Below are 21,245 nucleotides of genomic sequence, written 5' to 3'. Positions count from 1 at the left end.
GACTTATCTTAAAATATGTCAGTGCCATTGTTTTGTCTCGATACACACCAGTAAGGATTTTTTCTAAGGCACGTTTATAAAAGCTATTTAAATGTCCTAATTTAACTAAGACCTAATCCTGGCTTAATCTAAGCCCTGTCTCCGAAACCAGGCCTAAATGTTATATCAATATAATACATAATAAATAAAATATATTTAATCGACAATAAAACAATTGTATGTGTAATTTTGAAATTCTGATTGACAAATAGTAGTGTAATTCAAATAGATGTCTGACGATTTTCATCAGTTTTCAAATGATGGCCAGAAGTATCTAGATTGCAGATGCTGTTCCCTCATTCTGTGGGTGGTTTTGAAGTCACAACAATTAAAATGACTGAATAACACATTTTTACAAATTGCTGCATTTCTTTTTTTTTCTTTTTTTTTGACTGGAAAGGTCATTTCTATGTTTGCATATTATTATTTGACAGTTTTATTTCAAAAGATCATGGAAATTTTTCATGATATGACTTATTTGAAAGACCGTTTTTTTGTCCCCGCCCTGACAAATTCAGTGATCCAAAACCAGAAATGTCCAGCTGCAAGACTATAAAAACATAAGTCCCACTGCTAAAAGACAACATTACAGCTCAAATAACACATTTTGATTTAAAACGCTCCAAAATCCTAAAATACTCTTATAAGCATCTTTCAAATCTCTAGCAAATCTCTAAATCATCATCTTTTAATTTAACTGTGGCATTTCATTAAATCCTGGTCAATTAAACATCAGTTTAAGCAAACCCAAACTATCATGTCATTTTTGTAATGTCTTTATCCTATATGCAAGGCAATACACACCTTTAACACACAAGTAATTACCATTAAATAACAATTCTAAATGACATCCACACAACATATAATAAATAAACTATATTGTTTTAGAACTAACCAAAAACAGCAGTGAAGATGCAGTTGAGAATTCAACACGAAATGGCATTCACGACACATTTTACTTCTGTAATGTGACATCTTTCTGGGAGAACAGAATATTCAACAACAACAGCAAAATAATAATTAAAATGATTACTAGCAATTTAATTATATCAAACTAGAATTTTAGGAAATATATCAGACACAAACAAACAAACAAACAGATTTCTAAACGAGGCACATTCTGCCATTTTTGTCACTTTTGCTGGAATTTTTACTTGCGTTAATTTCTGAAAATGTCACTCACATACGTGACATTTCAGAGGCAGAGCAAGTTATTGGATTTTTCTTTTTCTTTTTTTTTCTTTGGAATAACATGCACCTAAGATTCATTCAATAAGACCAGGAATGCAAATATAAAAATAAATAGGCAACCTTTAAAGAAAGACACAATTTCATCATTCATGCCATATTAAATTAATATATAACTGTCTTTAATTTGTCCACACTTGGAAAAAAAACTTGTATGGATACACGTGTCATAAACATTACACTGCCCTGTAAAAACACATAACATTGACGTGAGGCCATGGAAGAGGTCAGCAGTAGTGTGTGTTTGTATCACTGCTCTATGTAATGCTCTCTCGCCCATTCCCCCTCGCCTCGCTTCCTGTCCCTCTCATGGTGATGTTCTCGCTGCGATCTCGGCTTTCCTCTTTGTCTGCAGTTCCTCTCATTGTGGTCATATTCTTTCTCTTTGTCCCCGCGATGATGATGATGATGGTGATGGTGATGATGGTTTGGCTGAATCGACGGGTCCAGTTCCTCCGCATCTCTGTGAGTCTGTGTGTGTCCAACAAGAGGCTCGGGATCCGTGGACTCTAACGTCTCTTGTTTGGAAAATGTCCGCATGGTCCGATTGTGATGGCGGTGATGATGATGAGGATGACTGTGGTGTTCAGTCCGCGTGGTTGAGGAATGGTGATGTTTGTGACTACTTCTCCATTCGCTCTGTAACTGTTGTTGGTCTTTAGCATTTCTCTCCTCAATGTTGTCTTCTTCCAAACTTTCTTGCTTCTGATTTTGGTAGTGATGATGATGATGATGATGATGATGGTTTTCAGAAAAGCCTGTCCTGTCGGCCATTGGTCGATCTGCTTCCTGGTCACCGCCTGTGCCCTGTTTTAGCAACACGCGCATAAAACAATGCAGTTATATGGATTTGCACACCCAAAATTGTAAGGATGTTTATATATTTTGACTGGAAAACAAGACAAAATCTGATATCTCTAGAAAAAAGATCCAAGGCACTTCTTCCAGTCCAAAAAAGATAAGCCTTTATTCACATCATGGCTCTCAGTAGAAAAATAAAAAAATATATTTTAGTCATTTTTAATGTTCCTAGTGTGAGCCATGATGTGAAAAAAGGCCTTTTAACGGTTTTCGTCTGGAGGAAGAACTTTTTTTTCTAAAAAAATATGTTTGAAACCCAACCAAAGATCATCCTCTAGGATTACTTCACAAGGTCCTTCCAGCAAGTAGCGTTCCAAGATGTTTTCCTTGAAATTATGGTAACACTTTACAATAGGGAGGTCCCATTGAAGGGATTGTTCACCCAAAAATGAAAATTTGCTGTTGATTTACTCCGCCTCAGGCCATCCAAGATGTAGGGGTCTTTTTTTCTTCAGTAGAACAGTAAAGAAGATTTTTAGCTGAAACCGGAGTCCTTGATGATTCATATAATGCAAGTCAATGGCAAAACAAAAGGCTGTGCCGAGGCTGTGGATCACAGGTAATAATGTCGTAAATAATGTTAAATTTCTTGCACAGACCGATCGTTTCGCTTCATAAGACCTCAATGAATCATCAGGAGCCACGGGTATTAATTTTGTTTTGCCTGTATATGTTTTTTTGACTCTCAAAGTGACGGTAGCCATTGACTTGCATTATATGAACCATTAAGGACTACGATTTCAGCTAAAAATCTTCGAAAGTCACCTACATCTCGGATGGCCTGAGGCGGAGTAAATTAATAGCAAATTTTCATTTTTGGGTAAACTATCCCTTTAATTAACATTAGCAATAGAGTGTTGCAGGTATGACATCATTTTGTAGGCCAGAACGCGGAAGCGAGTTAGCATTTTAGCACGTCTGGTTGAATCGTTCCGAAGTCAACAGGTTTTTTGAATGGGGTTTTGGTTAAATGGCTGAAATAAGGTCTGTGGTAAACACGAGCTCAAGACACTTTCACTTTTTACTCTACAACATAAAATACATACCCAACTCATGATTTTTTTAAGCTGTCAAGTGTCTTGAAAAAGGCGGTTGCTAACAAGTGGCTAAAAGGGACTACAGAGGCTGTCGCGGAGATTAAACACCATAACGGTGAACAGGTAAACTCAGTCCGCATTTACAGCCTAATTATGCTTATAATTGTGCTCTTATAAACTATTCTAACTCAAACGTTCTGGGAAAATGTTTTTAGATAAAAACTGAAAGAGTTGTCGGAAACTTAGTGATGGTGACGTTGAAGTCATGGGACCGTGGTGTAGTTCGTTTATAGCCTCCTTTAGCTGTTAACTTCTGGCACTGCATTTAGGCTTTAAAAGTTGTGTTCATCTGTGAAAAAATCTTGATGGACAAAACATGCAAGTATCATAAACTTTTGTTGATCATAGAGCTTGTTTTCTGTGATAATCCCAAAGCATATGGGAAATTCCTATTGGGTTTTTTTGTCGGGGGAACCAGTGTGATGCTAACTGCCGATTGGCCTATAAAGTGACGTCATACCTGCACCACTCTATACATTTGCTACAGTATGCATCAATCTTTGTTCATGTTTGCTCAGGTCCATTAAACAGATACACTTTATTTTAATAATGTATTAGTAAATGTTGAAATCAAGGCAAGACACTGCAGGTAAATATAAAAATTGTACTAATAGACATCACCATACTTCCCCGGTTGATTAATCAGTTTTCTAAAATGTTGCAATTGAGGCATTTGAGGCATTATCTAATTAAAAATGCACTAATTTGCCTGCATTTCCAGAAAACTGTAATAAATCTGAACATTGGATAAAGCCAAGTTCAACATTCTTGTTTCATTTTGTTGACATATGAGTTAAAAGTTTTTGCAGAGGGGATTTTGGATAGCTCTTTTTTTATCACTCCATAAATCAGAAACTGCAGTCAACTGGATATTTTTAACTCACTGTCTTTAAAGATATTTATTGTAATCTAAAACCCACAGACACAAATAGATTAAGTGTAATAAAATAAACTCTTAAATGTGTATTCTGGATGTTTTCTTTCCACTATTCTGAAAAAAAGACTTGTTATGGAAGCCCAAATAGGTCAAAACCTCAAAATTGACCAGTGCATGAAATAACAATGGGTTTGCCTGTAGTGTCTTGTCTTTACATTAAGATTAAAAAATGCTTTAGAAGTATTTGTCATTGTTAGTAGTATCAACTAATGTAGATAACCAATGTTAACAAATGAAACCTTGTAAAATGTTGCCAAAATTACTAGTTATTTTTCACCACAACACACACGCACATGCAAGTCTTTAAAAAGACACTGCAAATCAATACAAACCACTTTAAATCTACTACCACTCTTCCAAGAATGCCAATGTAATAACTCCATATTAAAAAGCTTAAAAGTCAACAATAAGATCAAAGGAATAGTTCACCCAAAACCGACCTCATTTACTTATCCTTATGCAATTTCAAAACTATGATTTTCTTTCACCTGTGGAAAAATTGGTTGATGCTGGTCTCTTACATATAATGAAAGCACATGTGCTGTCAAGATTAAAAAAAAGAAAAAGAAAGAAATGACAAAAAGCTCCAATGTACCATAATAGTAGCCCAAATAAACATCCATTAAAAAAGCTTTGTGCACATAAATCTCATTTGTGCTTTGCATATTCAAACTTGCCCTTTGTCTGGAAAACAGCAGCTTAAATTATTTTGCGTTTCATAGAAGAAAATATAATATGGGTTTGATGTAAATGATGACAGTATTTTCATTTTGGGGTTTTGGGTGAGTAATTCCTTCAGGCTAAATCCTAATGAAATGTCACCATTCTGAACTTGTTCAAATGAAATCATGACCAAGCGTCAGTGTTGCACATACGCACACACTCACCGTAACTGAGGCTACTCGTCTTTAATAGGACTAACCTCCTCAGTCTGAGCAGCAGCAGTGTTTGTCAACAGAACAATAAGCATATTCGCAAAAACATGAATATTACAACATGTAGTATGGCTTGTAACTGTGATAGCACTAAGAGTCTTGATAATAGTTTAAACAGCTATGCTCTCAACAGCTTATTTAACAGCTGTCAACACTGGAAACTCAGATGATGCACCATTAGTCAATAGATGGCCCGTTTATGTGCTATTATTATTATTAAATGTTTATTTACAAGTGTAATGTTTGTGACTTTTATTCAGGATTTTTATGAATTTTAGGCTATTTGTTGCGACTGTTTTTGAAAATTGTTTGATTTAAAAGGTACACTGTGTAACTTTTGGCCCTCTAGCCGTTAAAAAAAAAAATTGCATGCATTTTGTGAAAGAACATTGTTTTGGTTGTGCTTTGGCTCTGGGTGACCATAACCATATCCATCCGCACATTCACTACTAGGCTTAAGAGATATAACTAGTTTAGATGGAAAAGATCTCAAGCTCACTAGCTGAAGACGTTACTGTAGCGTTACCCATTAATAGACATTAGTGGTTCAACTGATCCCAAAACTCACGGTTCGGCAATAAAGAATGTTTTTTGGGAGCGGGGGTGGCAGATGTAACTGCTTTCCATTTATAACTTAAAGCACATTTTAAGAACTTTGATACCACAGCAAAAACTACAAGCCTAACTAATAAAGTTCAAACATTATTAAAGGCAAGTGAACAGTCAGTAAAAAAATAAGATCAAATACACTAATTGAGTATATATAAATACAATATAACAGTTAAAAAATAAAGTAGTCTAATTGTAGTGTATATAATTAGGCCTAAATGTAAAATAACACTAGTGTTCACTGTATAAATTAAATATACAGTGGGGAGAACAAGTATTTGATACACTGCCGATTTTGCAGGTTTTCCCACTTACAAAGCATGTAGAAGTCTGTAATTGGACAAAAATCCAGAAAATCACATTGTATGATTTTTAAGTAATTAATTTGCATTTTATTGCATGACATAAGTATTTGATACATCAGAAAAGCAGAACTTAAAATTTGGTACAGAAACCTCTGTTTGCAATTACAGAGATCATACATTTCCTGTAGTTCTTGACCAGGTTTGCACACATTGCAGCAGGGATTTTGGCCCACTCCTCCATACAGACCTTCTCCAGATCCTTCAGCTTTCGGGCTGTCGCTGGGCAATACGGACTTTCAGCTCCCTCCAAAAGATTTTGTATTGGGTTCAGGTCTGGAGACTGGCTAGACCACTCCAGGACCTTGAGATGCTTCTTACGGAGCCACTCCTTAGTTGCCCTGGCTGTGTGTTTCGGGTCGTTGTCATGCTGGAAGACCCAGCCACGACCCATCTTCAATGCTCCTACTGAGGGAAGGAGGTTGTTGGCCAAGATCTCGCGATACATGGCCCCATCCATCCTCCCCTCAATACGGTGCAGTCGTCCTGTCCCCTTTGCAGAAAAGCATCCCCAAAGAATGATGTTTCCACCTCCATACTTCACGGTTGGGATGGTGTTCTTGGGGTTGTACTCATCCTTCTTCTTCCTCCAAACACGGCGAATGGAGTTTAGACCAAAAAGCTCTATTTTTGTCTCATCAGACCACATGACCTTCTCCCATTCCTCCTCTGGATCATCCAGATGGTCATTGGCAAACTTCACACGGGCCTGGACATGCGCTGGCTTGAGCAGGGGGACCTTGCGTGCGCTGCAGGATTTTAATCCATGACGGCGTAGTGTGTTACTAATGGTTTTCTTTGAGACTGTGGTCCCAGCTCTCTTCAGGTCATTGACCAGGTCCTGCCGTATAGTTCTGGGCTGATCCCTCACCTTCCTCATGATCATTGATGCCCCACGAGGTGAGATCTTGCATGGTGCCCCAGACCGAGGGAGATTGACTGTCATCTTGAACTTCTTCCATTTTCTAATAATTGCGCCAACAGTTGTTCTCACCAAGCTGCTTGCCTATTGTCCTGTAGCCCATCCCAGCCTTGTGCAGGTCTACAATTTTATCCCTGATGTCCTTACACAGCTCTCTGGTCTTGGCCATTGTGGAGAGGTTGGAGTCTGTTTGATTGAGTGTGTGGACAGGTGTCTTTTATACAGGTAACGAGTTCAAACAGGTGCAGTTAATACAGGTAAAGAGTGGAGAACAGGAGGGCTTCTTAAAGAAAAACTAACAGGTCTGTGAGAGCCGGAATTCTTACTGGTTGGTAGGTGATCAAATACTTATGTCATGCAATAAAATGCAAATTAATTATTTAAAAATCATACAATGTGATTTTCTGGATTTTTGTTTTAGATTCCGTCTCTCACAGTTGAAGAGTACCTATGATAAAAATTACAGACCTCTACATGCTTTGTAAGTAGGAAAACCTGCAAAATCGGCAGTGTATCAAATACTTGTTCTCCCCACTGTAGATTAATCTTTGTTAAAGCTGTGTTTTGTGACTGTTAATGTATTGGATTTTAATTTTGAACAAAAAAAAGTTATATAGTGTACCTTTAAATATATATATGTATCTGTTTAGGATTAAGAATACTTGGTATTTTTTAAATAATATTTTTTAAATGAGATAAATTATTGCCAATTTTATTCAAAATGCAATTTATACAGAATGCAATTTAACTTTTTACATCTGCAGAATTAAGTGAATAAAACATTTTAACTTGCAACATTTTGAAATAAAAGAGATGTGTAGTCCAAAAAGAAAATCTTGACATAATGACAAAAATAAGGATGTAAGTGAGTGGTTTAAAAAAAAAAAAATCTTTTAAAATATTATATTTTTAAAATGCTATATTATAATTCCATAATAACTTCTATTGTGTTTGAAAAATGGCTAAAGTGTACTGCCGGATATACTGACATGCTATGGTAAACTAAAATATACATGAATGTAATTTCTATTCAAACATGTATGTCATGTATTTAAATATATTTGTAATTACACATCTGTAATGATGTTGCAATTTCATACATTGAAAATATATTAACTTTAAATGTAATATCGAATAAGACACTGCAGTTAGAATTATAATCAAGTACTTGTGCTTTAGTTTGTTAGTCAACATTAAAATAAGTCTACTTCTTTTAAGCATGACAAGAGATTATTAAAATGTACTGAAGTTTCATAAGCACCTTCAGTTGTGGATTAGACAGTGCTTCCTTGCAGGCCATTGCAGCCGCAGCCACTGCGGTGAGCTTTTCTAGCAGAGGGTTTGCCTGAGTGTCACTGGGAGGATGAGTGGACTTCCAGTACGCCTCCAGGTAATCAGCCATGTGCTCACAGGCGTCTTCCAACTGGTTCTCGTCCAGAATTATGTCAAAAAGCTCCTGGACGGAGAACAAACAAGAACAGGAAAATTAGTTGTTAGAGAGTGGAAAATGTCAGTTGTATCTTAAGTAATTATTTATAAAATGTTTTCTTTACACACAAATTAGTTTGGCTAGTTATACAAAATACATCAAGTAAAATCATTTTGCGATGACAAATATCAACCATCAAGGGAGAGAATCACTTTGGGATAAAGTAAACTTTTTTTAAATAATAGCCGCTTTCCGACCAAGTAGTTATAGGAACTTTGTTCTAGGAACTGTCCACTTCTAAACAGTTCTATGAACTACTCTCCCCAAACTCGGTTTTGCTGTTTGCGTTCGCACTGGCCAAGTGGCCATAGGAACTGGTAGGAGGGGTAAGGGAGTGACGCAAGCATGGTGACTTTTATTTTGATGGCGCGATGGACCTTTATTTTGGCGGCGCTGAGAACGCCAGAGCAAACAATGCTCGCATTCTCTGTGTTTATTAGTTAGCGATCTGTCTAACAGTACTGTTTAATATGTTATTAGATAGAACTGTAGAAAGTAGACAGTATATGAAAAAAAGGTTATTAGCCTATGCCGTGTGGTTGATGTCCAGTGTTGCTAGCTGGGCAGATAAACATAATCATGTTTGGCTTGGTCCCCTCAAAGTTGCGTTGGATTTTCTCTTCAGCATAAAGGTTTAGAGACCCATCTATCACTGTTTTCCATGTTTGTATAGATGGTTTATGGAGTAAATATATAGGCTATAATCTGTGTGTTTACATTCTAGCTGTTTTAAAAATGACGGGTGCTGGTGTTCCGAACACTAACGTCACAGGTAGTTCCTATAGTGCTGGTTTATTTTTTTACAGTCTATGGTTTAGACCCTACTCTGAAGTAGGACCTAAATTAGTTCCTCCAAATGGAGTTCCTAGAACTAAAATCGTTCCTAGTTCCTGCGGTGCGAACACGCCGACATCCAGGTACTTTAGCCAATAGTTCTAGGAACTGTGAAAAGGTTCCTCCGGTCCGAAAGCGGCTAATGAAAGTTTAGTAAATCTAGAAGAAATCACAATTTAAGTTATACAACAATTATTTTGGTTTTACAGTTAATGTTTGTGAACTTTTGGGAGTACAATTAGAGTTGAGTTAATTTGTTATAAATTATTTTAAAGTGTGTGTGTGTGTGTGTGTGTGTGTGTGTGTGTAAACTCACTGAAGGGCACTGGGCCAATTTGTCTGCTGCCACCATCTGCACATTGAGATGTTTTGCCTGAGACTTCCCTCTAGATTTTATTAACCTTTGCAAAACCTGAAAGATGGACAAGCCAGAAACAATATTCAAGCTAAATTTCATTGTTGAATGACAGACAATGTGAGAGACAATCAGGGTCCCTTGTAAAAAAAAGAAGTGTGCTTAATTGTATTAAATGTACACTTGAAGTGTACTTCAAACCTTAGAAATATTTTTTTCCCCAAAAGTACTGGCAGATCATATAATATTAATGAAATAAAACAGCACTTAAGGGTGCTTAAAGAGAGTACACTTTCATGACTGTTTCTTAAAGTCTTAAAGTTGTGATAGTCTTTTGAGTGTATTTGAGAGGAAAATGTAAGCAGGGACTAGATTTTGTCCTCAGGAATGACTGGGTCGTAGGAAGTTGGACGTTGCAAACTAAATGGAGGCAGATCTGAATGCCAATTTGCAGTCAGTGGTGGAGGATATTTAGTCCCACCCTCCGCCGGGACACGTCATGAAGAGAACAGATATTTAGTCCCACCCTCCGCCGGGACACGTCATGAAAAGAACAGATATTTAGTCCCACCCTCTGCCGGGACACGTCATGAAGAGAACAGATATTTAGTCCCACCCTCTGCCGGGACACGTCATGAAAAGAACATATATTTAGTCCCACCCTCTGCCGGGACACGTCATGAAAAGAACAGATATTTAGTCCCACCCTCTGCCGGGACACGTCATGAAGAGAACAGATATTTAGTCCCACCCTCTGCCGGGACACGTCATGAAGAGAACAGATATTTAGTCCCACCCTCTGCCGGGACACGTCATGAAGAGAACAGATACAGTGAGGAAAATAAGTATTTGAACACCCTGCTATTTTGCAAGTTCTCCCACTTGGAAATCATGGAGGGGTCTGAAATTGTCATCGTAGGTGCATGTCCACTGTGAGAGACATAATCTAAAAAAAAAAATCCAGAAATCACAATACATGATTTTTTAACTATTTATTTGTATGATACAGCTGCAAATAAGTATTTGAACACCTGTCTATCAGCTAGAATTCTGACCCTCAAAGACCTGTTAGTCTGCCTTTAAAATGTCCACCTCCACTCCATTTATTATCCTAAATTGAATGCACCTGTTTGAGGTCGTTAGCTGCATAAAGACACCTGTCCACCCCATACAATCAGTAAGAATCCAACTACTAACATGGCCAAGACCAAAGAGCTGTCCAAAGACACTAGAGACAAAATTGTACACCTCCACAAGGCTGGAAAGGGCTACGGGGAAATTGCCAAGCAGCTTGGTGAAAAAAGGTCCACTTTTGGAGCAATCATTAGAAAATGGAAGAAGCTAAACATGACTGTCAATCTCCCTCGGACTGGGGCTCCATGCAAGATCTCACCTCGTGGGGTCTCAATGATCCTAAGAAAGGTGAGAAATCAGCCCAGAACTACACGGGAGGAGCTGGTCAATGACCTGAAAAGAGCTGGGACCACCGTTTCCAAGGTTACTGTTGGTAATACACTAAGACGTCATGGTTTGAAATCATGCATGGCACGGAAGGTTCCCCTGCTTAAACCAGCACATGTCAAGGCCCGTCTTAAGTTTGCCAATGACCATTTGGATGATCCAGAGGGGTCATGGGAGAAAGTCATGTGGTCAGATGAGACCAAAATAGAACTTTTTGGTCATAATTCCACTAAACGTGTTTGGAGGAAGAAGAATGATGAGTACCATCCCAAGAACACCATCCCTACTGTGAAGCATGGGGGTGGTAGCATCATGCTTTGGGGGTGTTTTTCTGCACATGGGACAGGGCGACTGCACTGTATTAAGGAGAGGATGACCGGGGCCATGTATTGCGAGATTTTGGGGAACAACCTCCTTCCCTCAGTTAGAGCATTGAAGATGGGTCGAGGCTGGGTCTTCCAACATGACAATGACCCAAAGCACACAGCCAGGATAACCAAGGAGTGGCTCTGTAAGAAGCATATCAAGGTTCTGGCGTGGCCTAGCCAGTCTCCAGACCTAAACCCAATAGAGAATCTTTGGAGGGAGCTCAAACTCCGTGTTTCTCAGCGACAGCCCAGAAACCTGACTGATCTAGAGAAGATCTGTGTGGAGGAGTGGGCCAAAATCCCTCCTGCAGTGTGTGCAAACCTGGTGAAAAACTACAGGAAACGTTTGACCTCTGTAATTGCAAACAAAGGCTACTGTACTAAATATTAACATTGATTTTCTCAGGTGTTCAAATACTTATTTGCAGCTGTATCATACAAATAAATAGTTAAAAAATCATACATTGTGATTTCTGGATTTTTTTTTTTAGATTATGTCTCTCACAGTGGACATGCACCTACGATGACAATTTCAGACCCCTCCATGATTTCTAAGTGGGAGAACTTGCAAAATAGCAGGGTGTTCAAATACTTATTTTCCTCACTGTATTTAGTCCCACCCTCCGCCGGGACACGTTATGAAGAGAACATATATTTAGTCCCACCCTCCGCCGGGACACGTCATGAAGAGAACATATATTTAGTCCCACCCTCCGCCGGGACACGTCATGAAGAGAACAGATATTTAGTCCCACCCTCCGCCGGGACACGTCATGAAGAGAACAGATATTTAGTCCCACCCTCCGCCGGGACACGTCATGAAGAGAACATATATTTAGTCCCACCCTGAAGAGAACAGATATTTAGTCCCACCCTCTGCCGGGACACGTCATGAAGAGAACATATATTTAGTCCCACCCTGAAGAGAACATATATTTAGTCCCACCCTCCGCCGGGACACGTCATGAAGAGAACAGATATTTAGTCCCACCCTCCGCCGGGACACGTCATGAAGAGAACAGATATTTAGTCCCACCCTCCGCCGGGACACGTCATGAAGAGATCAGATATTTAGTCCCACCCTCCGCCGGGACACGTCATGAAGAGAACAGATATTTAGTCCCACCCTCCGCCGGGACACGTCATGAAGAGATCAGATATTTAGTCCCACCCTCCGCCGGGACACGTCATGAAGAGAACAGATATTTAGTCCCACCCTCCGCCGGGACACGTCATGAAGAGATCAGATATTTAGTCCCACCCTCCGCCGGGACACGTCATGAAAAGAACAGATATTTAGTCCCACCCTCTGCCGGGACACGTCATGAAAAGAACAGATATTTAGTCCCACCCTCCGCCGGGACACGTCATGAAAAGAACAGATATTTAGTCCCACCCTCCGCCGGGACACGTCATGAAGAGAACAGATATTTAGTCCCACCCTCCGCCGGGACACGTCATGAAGAGAACAGATATTTAGTCCCACCCTCCGCCGGGACACATCATGAAGAGAACAGATATTGTCGTGAGGGGAAGGGGATGTTAATGTTTTTGATTAATAAAGATCTACTTAAGTCCTGCTTAAGTGGGTCAAAAAGCACTGTAAAGTTCACCTAATTGCATTTAATAAATTTAAACTAGACATTTACATTTAATTGCAATTAAGTGTCTGATAAATTACATTCAGTTCACACTTAAGTATGTTCTTTTAAAGGATATTATTTCTGTAATAAGCACTCATTTTAAAAGTATGCTTAAGTGTGTTTCTTTTTCACAAGGGATAGTCAGTGAGAGAGCAGGTCTTTCACACAAATACCCTTGATTGTGAGTTATCTATGCGTGTACCTTTGGAGAGGTGATCTTGATGTAGACAATAATAGGTGCAAGAGAAGTTTTTCCCAGTTGGGCTGGGTGGTTTATTGTGTCCGCGTCAAGAACCACCAGCTGCAATGTCCGAGCCAGCTCAAAGATCCTCTCAATCTCACTCTGTACCTCCCCTATGAACACACACACACACACACACGAATGAAAGTGTAATGGTAAAATAAAGCAAATCACCTTTTGAAAGTAACTTGGCGCTTCAATGGTTATATCAATTACATTGTTACTCCACCAGGTGGCAATGAATCATTCAAGAGATTTGTTCAAAAATGCAGTCATCCCGTAATGAAACAAGTCAAGTATTTATGAGTGAGTCATTGAATCATTCATTCAAATAATTCAGATTAATTAAACATTTTAAATAGACAGCAGCATTTAACATTTTGTCAGAACCTCTAGTAAATTTGATTATTTATTTTTATTTTATTTTTAGAATTGTGTGAGTCTCTGTTTGAAACCAAAAAACATGATTCTCTCTCTATATATAGATATATATATACACAATATATATATATATATATATTGAGAATCATGTTTTTATTATTATAATTATTTTTGTTGTTGTTGTTGAGCGACTTCCAAGGGAGTTGATTAAGGAACACACACACACACACATATACATATATATATATATATATATATATATATATATATATATATATATATATATAGTTCCTTAATCAACTGCCTTGATAGGTGTCTCAACCAAAAAAAAAAGAAAAAAATCTCTTCAACAATGAATAAGACATTGCTAGAATGCTAGAATTTATTTTCTCAATAGATGTGACTCAATAGATGAGAAAATAACATAAAATGTAACTGCCTAAACGAAATATTCCTCAGGACTGTTCAAAATCATTTCCCGATTTGAGAACATACTGTGACAAATATACCTACTCTATTGTGTGAAAGTGTGTATATGTCTTCTGGATACTGTAGAAAGTAAATTCAATAATAAAAACTGTAAAAGAGATTACAATTCATGTAATCAAGAACTTTTTTTTTGTCAGAATGCCTCTGAAGGAAACTTTAATTCCTAAGTCTCACCATTTCACAAAATATTGAATTTCCTGGTTATTCACACCAAACCATCATACCAAATAAAAACACTTTGACTGACCTAAATTGGAGCGTATATTCGAGCGCTCAATGATGGCGTGTTTACTGGGGTTGTTCAGCACAGAGCGCTTGGCCAGAGAAATATCAGCAGCTACCCTTGTGATTGATATCCTGAGTTAGAGAAAACAAGAAGGGTGAAAGAGACGGTGAGAGCAGCAATTACCAGTGTCCTGAATCTAGATCTACAACTGTGTGCATAGCTTCTGTGTACTTGGCTATGGCATACTAGTATTTCAAATGCATTAAATACAATGTTTTCTGAGGGTTTCTTAGTTTTACAGTAGTTTTTACAAGATTTCCATTTAAACTACAGTGGAATTAGTCATTGCACACATCCGTTTCTCTATATCCAGTCTTCTATTATTTTTCTTGTATATGCCTAGGAGATACTAGAAGAAAACATGAATTAGTATCTTTGCATCCATTGTACATGACGTTACATATACATGTCGCAGATGAAAAATATTAGTATGAAATGCATTTTTTTTTTTTTTTACCGGATTTCAAATCATATGAATTTGGTCAGGACTGAGTTTGTAAAAAAAAAAAAAGATTTCAAAATGAACTGAATGAGAAACCAAAACATTCACCAACAGATTTTTTTTTTTTTAAATGTCATACTGGAAATACAGAGCAGTGATGACTCGTGTCGGGAAAACTGCAGTCGAGGGAAGGTACAAGCATGTGACCCAGCTGTGTTTATGGACCAGCATGGCCAATTAAGGCAATGAGATGTGACTATTTTAAGAAACACTGAACACTCACGTGACATACACATACAAATATATAAACCATCCCTAAGGAGCGTGAAGGACGAAGAGAAACCGCTTAAAGACTTACCTTCCCTCAAAGCGGTGCTTCAGAAAGTCAAACAGCGCTTTCTGCATCATATCTGTAACCTGTTTACACGCAAAAATAGAAAATGTCAAGGTTTTTTTGTTCCTGTTCCTGCCTTAGCCTTAACTAACTGTAAATATGAAGTAATAAGGAAGTAATGGGTAATAAAATGTATTAAAAGCTCTCAAATACTGTGCATGTCTAAAAAGACGAGAGTAATGATGCATGGAGACATTTAAAGAAATAGTTCACCCAAAAAAATTAAAATCCAGTCATTTCCAACTCAAATTTGTGTCACTGAACATAAGAATAATTTTTGTCAGTTGATACTTGTCATTAGTTATTTACACGTTAGATAAGCAAAATGTCCAGGTTTCTCTTTTCAAACTGTATGCTGAAGACATCAGGAGAGCTAGTGCATAGTGCAGTCTGTTCCTCATAGAAACATGAAGTATAGCGCAAAAGTTTTAGGGGCTGCTATACACATGAAATAGTTTTAACATAATTGCAGACATTATTTAGAGAACAAAATAATGCTCTTATGTTTTATCAAGTGTAATCTGGGTAACGAATTCAAACACTGCCGACATAAAGATGCAAAAACTTCTCACAGAATGTAATATTATATTAATAATAATATTAAATATTACACAGATCTGTTCTTTAAGATGAATGTCACTACTTACATTGAAGTTTATTTCTTAAAGGGATGAGAAATCAGATTTGCCTTGATCTTTTGACAGAGGTTTTTAATACGGTTTGAGCCGCCCCTTAAAAACGGATCATTTCAGACGGGCCAGAATGAAAAGAATCACTTTTTTTTTGCACGTTTTTTTTGTTGTTGCAGATATTAGATATAATCTAATCCATACAGTACTGTTAAAAGCTAAAGCTAAAAACTTATTGTAATTAATGGTGACCAGGTTTTGCACCTAAAATATACATTTTTCAGTAACTACAATTTGTTAACATCAGTTAACTACATTAGTTAATATGAACTAATCTTAGTTAATGTCAATTTCAACATGTACTAATACATGATTAAAATCAAAAGTTGTATCTGTTAATATTATTTAATGGACCTGAGCTAACATGAACAAACACTGAACAGTTGTATTTTTTAATAACTAACATTAACAAAAATGAATAAATATGTAACAAATGTATTGCTCAATGTTAATCTTAGTTAATGTTAACTAATGGAACCTTATTGTAAAATGTTACCCCTTTTTCTTCATACATTTTACAAACATACATTTACATACATTTATTTTTAGTGCTTACAGATTTCCCTTAAAACAACCTATGTTTGCAATGTTTTGCCATTTTTACACCTCGACAGTACCTTAACTTTATGGAAAAGAGCAGCTTGGACATTCTGCTAAATACATAAAAGACATGATAAGAGGTTTGAGTGACATAAGTTAATTTCTGGGTGAATTAGCCCTTAAATATCTTCTCAATGAAGTCACAATGCTTTTTGCAGCACCTGACCTCGTAGCCCTTGAGCGAGGGTCCCACTAGCACCACTGGTCTCATAGAGGGCACCACATCATATGGAGGAATGTGCTCTGTCTGTAGAGCACCACAAAAACACAACATTAACCTCACAGAATACAAACACACAACACCCCACTTACAATCACATGTAGGAGGAAGTGAATACATTTGTATTTGATTGCAAATACTAATTATCCATATTCAAGATCAATATCTACATTGCAAGTGTCAAATTTAATGTCAGGAGGCTGAGTATGTCCTGTTCTTACATGGCTGTATAGCTAATTATTTCATTTCATTTAAAGATTAAAAAAAGTAGTTATAACTGTAATGCATTAGTTTTGCCTGTGCTCAAATTAAGCTTGACACCCAAATGAAAACCCAATTTACACACAAACATCAGGTGTTTCAAACATACTGGGGAGATTAGTAATAGGATTCGTTAATATCAAGCTTTTATAACAGCACTGTTATTAGAAAATTATTATATATGCAATTTTGTACAGAATTGCATAAATAATAATTGAATTGTTTAAACATGCACACACAACAAATGCAAATTCAAAGCTGTATAAGAGAGACGTCAGAAGGGAGACCCACACAGGGTTAGGAAGTGGCCATCCGATCATTCCTGTCGTACATTTTCATGTCTTAATATAGATAATATAATATAGATATGGCTCTCCAAGAGTAGGATTCATAGCAGATTATAATAGTTACTTTTCTTATAATTAACTAAACATAAGGTGTTAAAAAAAAGTAAAAAAAAAAAGTTAACATCTTATGCCATTTGGTGGAAAAACACATACAACACAAACATCTCTTGTACACTCTTCAAAATAAAGGTTATTGGCATTTATGATTCCATGAAGAACCTTTAACATCCATGGAACCTTTCCAATGCACAAATGGTTAAAATTAAAATTCACACTTAGAATTTTTGGTTACACTTTATTTTAAGGTGACAGTATTACAGTGTAATTATACATTTAAGTACTGAGTAATAATAATTAACTACATGTAGTCCTACTTTAGGGTTAGGATTAGGATGAGGGTTTGGTTTAGGGTTAATTACATGTAATTAAGCATAATTTATAGTTATTACTACAGTAATTACATGTAACATATGTAACAATGACACTGTAAAATAAAGCGTTACCGAATTTTTAATTAAGAACTGATCACTGAAAGGTTCTATGAAGGAGCAAAAATGATTCTTCTATGGCAGGAGTGTCCAAACTCAGTTTAGCTCCAGCTTGCCTCAACACTCCTGCCTGAAAGTTTCTCGTATGCCTAGTAAGATCTTGATCATCTGGCTCAGGTGTTTAATTGGTGTTGGCGCTAAACTCTGCAGGACAGTGGCCCTCCAGGAGCAGGATTGGACACCCCTGTTCTATGGCATCGCTGCGAAACCCCCTTTTGGAACTTTTATTTTGAAGAGTGTATTAAGGTGCAGCCACATTAGCAAAATTTCACAAGCAAAAAAGTCCATTCTATTCAGTCTATTGTCAGTAGTGATGTGTAAAGCACAGCTCAAACCAAGCAGCTTTTTACTGGTTTTGTTTCAGTGAATTTGTGACCAACTTAAACATGAGCGTAAACTGCGTGGGGAACTTTTTCACAAAACTCCCCAAAATGGTTTTCTATTGAAATAACTGGATTGACTGTGAAATTTCGCCAAACATCAGTAAATGTGTTCGCACCTTTAGAGATGTTTTATGGTGCAAGTTGGTTTCACTGTAAACATTCTATTCTGTTATATATAGTATAAATCCCTCACTGAGCAATGGCTCTTTATTTCTGTTTCCCCTTAGGCATCCTGTATATTTTTTCCATTGTGTAAAAAACAATAAGATATAATGAATAAACTACAGCACAAGTACAGGTACTGGATAACAGGAATGACCAGCAGCAGGCCTCAGGAACACACTGCACGGTTCTCTGGCCTAACTTACCGACTTATGCCTCTGTATAGCTGAGGAAAGGAGGAAGGGAAACAGACAAAAAGAAAAGACCAAGGGAGTGTGAAAGATTGGGGTACAGAGGAACAAAGAAAAGACAGGGAGAGAGAAGAGAAAGAGTAAGCTGGCATGAACAATGAGACAATGACAAAGAGAACAGGCTCCGCGTGAAGCTGCTGCTGCAGTGCAGGAGGTGACGGACACATGAAGAACGAGGGAGCGTCCATCGGCAGGCTTTACCTTCTTAAAGAAAGGCATTCGTTTCTCGCGGGCTAAAGGGGATATTACTGTGTTTGGGCTGGCTTTGGGAGAACGCTGATGGGGAGGAGGGTCACTCTCCTCTGGATCTAACCCTGCAGCATCTATGTCCACAGCTAAACACACATATATAAATGCACACACTTACATATGAGCCTCAGCAAGACACAAGGGGGAATTCATACAGACCATAAGAGAGACACTTAGCTGTTGTAAATGCACAACATTCATTTTAAAACAACACTTCATAAGGCAACAATTTGGTACTTTAAAGAATGAACACAAAAATGAAGCATACTGCATTTCATTAAAATCAGACCCTTGTGAAAAAGTACATATATTATTAAAAAGAGTACTTATTATGGAAATAATATACTTTAAATATAATATATTTAATATACTACCCACTTAAGGAGGACTTAAGTACATCTTTATATGTAATTTCATAATTACATAATTAAATCCATGGTCTTTGAAATATGGTTAAAGTGTACTGTCGAATGCACTGACAAGCATTTATGGTAAACTAAAACATACTTTAATGTAATTTCTATTGAAACTTCTTGTGTAATTAAATATATTTGTATTTACGCATTTGTAAAGATGAAGTTGCAATTTAGTACATTTCAAATATATTAACTTTAAATGTAATTAAATTATTATATGATTATTAAAACGTAATTTCATTTGACATTATTACAGATTGTACTTTTTAAAACTGTACTTAAATGTGTGTTAAGACAGAACCATGAAAATGTCCTTTCTTTAAGTGCACTTAAGTTACCCTTTATTTTATTAATATTATATTATCTGCAAATACAGTTTAAGTACACTACAAGCAATACAGTTAAGCACACTTTGTCAAAACTGTAGAACAACAAGTGTTCAGTTTGCTCTAGTCAAAAAATTCTAGTCATTTCTATAATAATTTCCAATCAATCCTAAAGGATTTTAACTGGAATTGTCCTATAGGATTCAATTTCCAACATTACACAAAATGGTGTTATTAAAGGGATAGTCCACCCAAAAATGAACATTCAGTCATCATTTACTCACCCTCATGTGGTTCCAAACCTGTATGCATTTCTTTCTTCTGAGGAACACAAAAGACGACATTTTGAAGAAGGCTGGGAACCAAACAACACTGACGCCCATTGTACGCACAAAAAAAGAGAGATTTCTCAAAATATCATCATTTATGGTCAGCAGAGGAAAGTTTTGAAGTGACATGAGAGAAAGTAAATTATCACAGAATTTTATTTCTGGATGGAGTATCCCTTCACACAAACAAAACTTCAGGAGGAGCAAGTCCATTCTCCGACCAATCAAAATGCTCGAGTAACGTATATAAATCCTCACACATTTGGCTCCACACACTCATTATGGGTGGTTCACTACTCTCAAATCAAATAGTGTTTTCTCATCATTTAAAGAAATGTCTTCATCCCAGTTTACCAGGATGTACTTCAGAAGCTGACACAGCAACTTACCTTTTTAAATATTTTCTAGTAATCGTGACTGCCACTGCATTTCCAGCGCTTTCTTCCTCCATTCTTTTCTCAAATTTGTACTCTCCACAGTCCACAGTATTGTTAACTTTAACAAACTCTCAGCATTAAGAGTGTTTCCCTTTTGTTGCTTTCAGTTTGTTGCTTTCAATGCTTGCACATTGACCAAAAACCTTTGCTGATCAAGCACAGACCGATTTATGACAATAAATTATAACTAAAATTACTTACATGCTACAATAGAAAATTCCTAAAAGTGAATCCTGTTCACATTCATCTAGAATTTGTTTGACCAGGGCAGAGGATGTGTCGAAAACTAAAATATAATATGATGTGACACATAATATAATGTACTAAGTACATCAAAAATCGAATTTGTTTGATGCACTAAATAATGTTGGAAATATAACACTGAGTTAACCCAATTTTGATAACTTACCTGAGGAGGGAGGGGTTGATTTACGTGAGTTTGAAACTATGTCTCCTAAACTAGATGAAGAGTTTGCCCCTGATTTACTGTGAAGAAAAATAACATACAATCAATTAATAAAAAAGAAAGGTGTACGGTGTTTATATTTCTTCTTTCATGTGTTTAAGAGTGCTCTGCTGAAGAAAAGACACAGCTTAGACCAGCTGAGCAGGTTCAGTGGGCGACAGTTTAAGG

The 21,245-nt window shown here is 37.0% G+C and overlaps 1 protein-coding gene across 5 annotated transcripts in view; it reads right to left on the bottom strand.

Annotated features, from left to right (window-relative positions):
- Window positions 1-976: 976 nt before the first annotated feature.
- cacnb2a (calcium channel, voltage-dependent, beta 2a) overlaps window positions 977-21,245 on the bottom strand; it is a 38,259-nt gene continuing 17,990 nt past the window's right edge. For 2 of the 5 annotated variants that reach the window (XM_084108992.1, XM_084108991.1), the window contains exons 5-13: window positions 21,021-21,097; window positions 19,056-19,189; window positions 16,849-16,929; window positions 15,358-15,416; window positions 14,519-14,628; window positions 13,363-13,514; window positions 9,650-9,745; window positions 8,272-8,466; window positions 977-2,094 (exon numbers count right to left, since the gene is read on the bottom strand). In XM_084108992.1, the coding sequence (XP_083965118.1) occupies window positions 1,537-2,094; window positions 8,272-8,466; window positions 9,650-9,745; window positions 13,363-13,514; window positions 14,519-14,628; window positions 15,358-15,416; window positions 16,849-16,929; window positions 19,056-19,189; window positions 21,021-21,097 (1,462 nt within the window). In that variant the 3' untranslated portion in view covers window positions 977-1,536. Of the gene's footprint in view, window positions 2,095-5,069; window positions 5,114-8,271; window positions 8,467-9,649; window positions 9,746-13,362; window positions 13,515-14,518; window positions 14,629-15,357; window positions 15,417-16,848; window positions 16,930-18,809; window positions 18,830-19,055; window positions 19,190-21,020; window positions 21,098-21,245 lie in introns of all 5 variants that reach the window. The other 3 variants (XM_084108994.1, XM_084108993.1, XM_084108995.1) reach the window with 2 other exon arrangements.

Source organism: Abramis brama (assembly GCF_963993115.1).
Source record: "Abramis brama genome assembly, chromosome: 3".
Classification (NCBI taxonomy): Eukaryota; Metazoa; Chordata; class Actinopteri; order Cypriniformes; family Leuciscidae; genus Abramis; species Abramis brama.
This window is presented reverse-complemented; position numbering and strand designations above follow the sequence as displayed.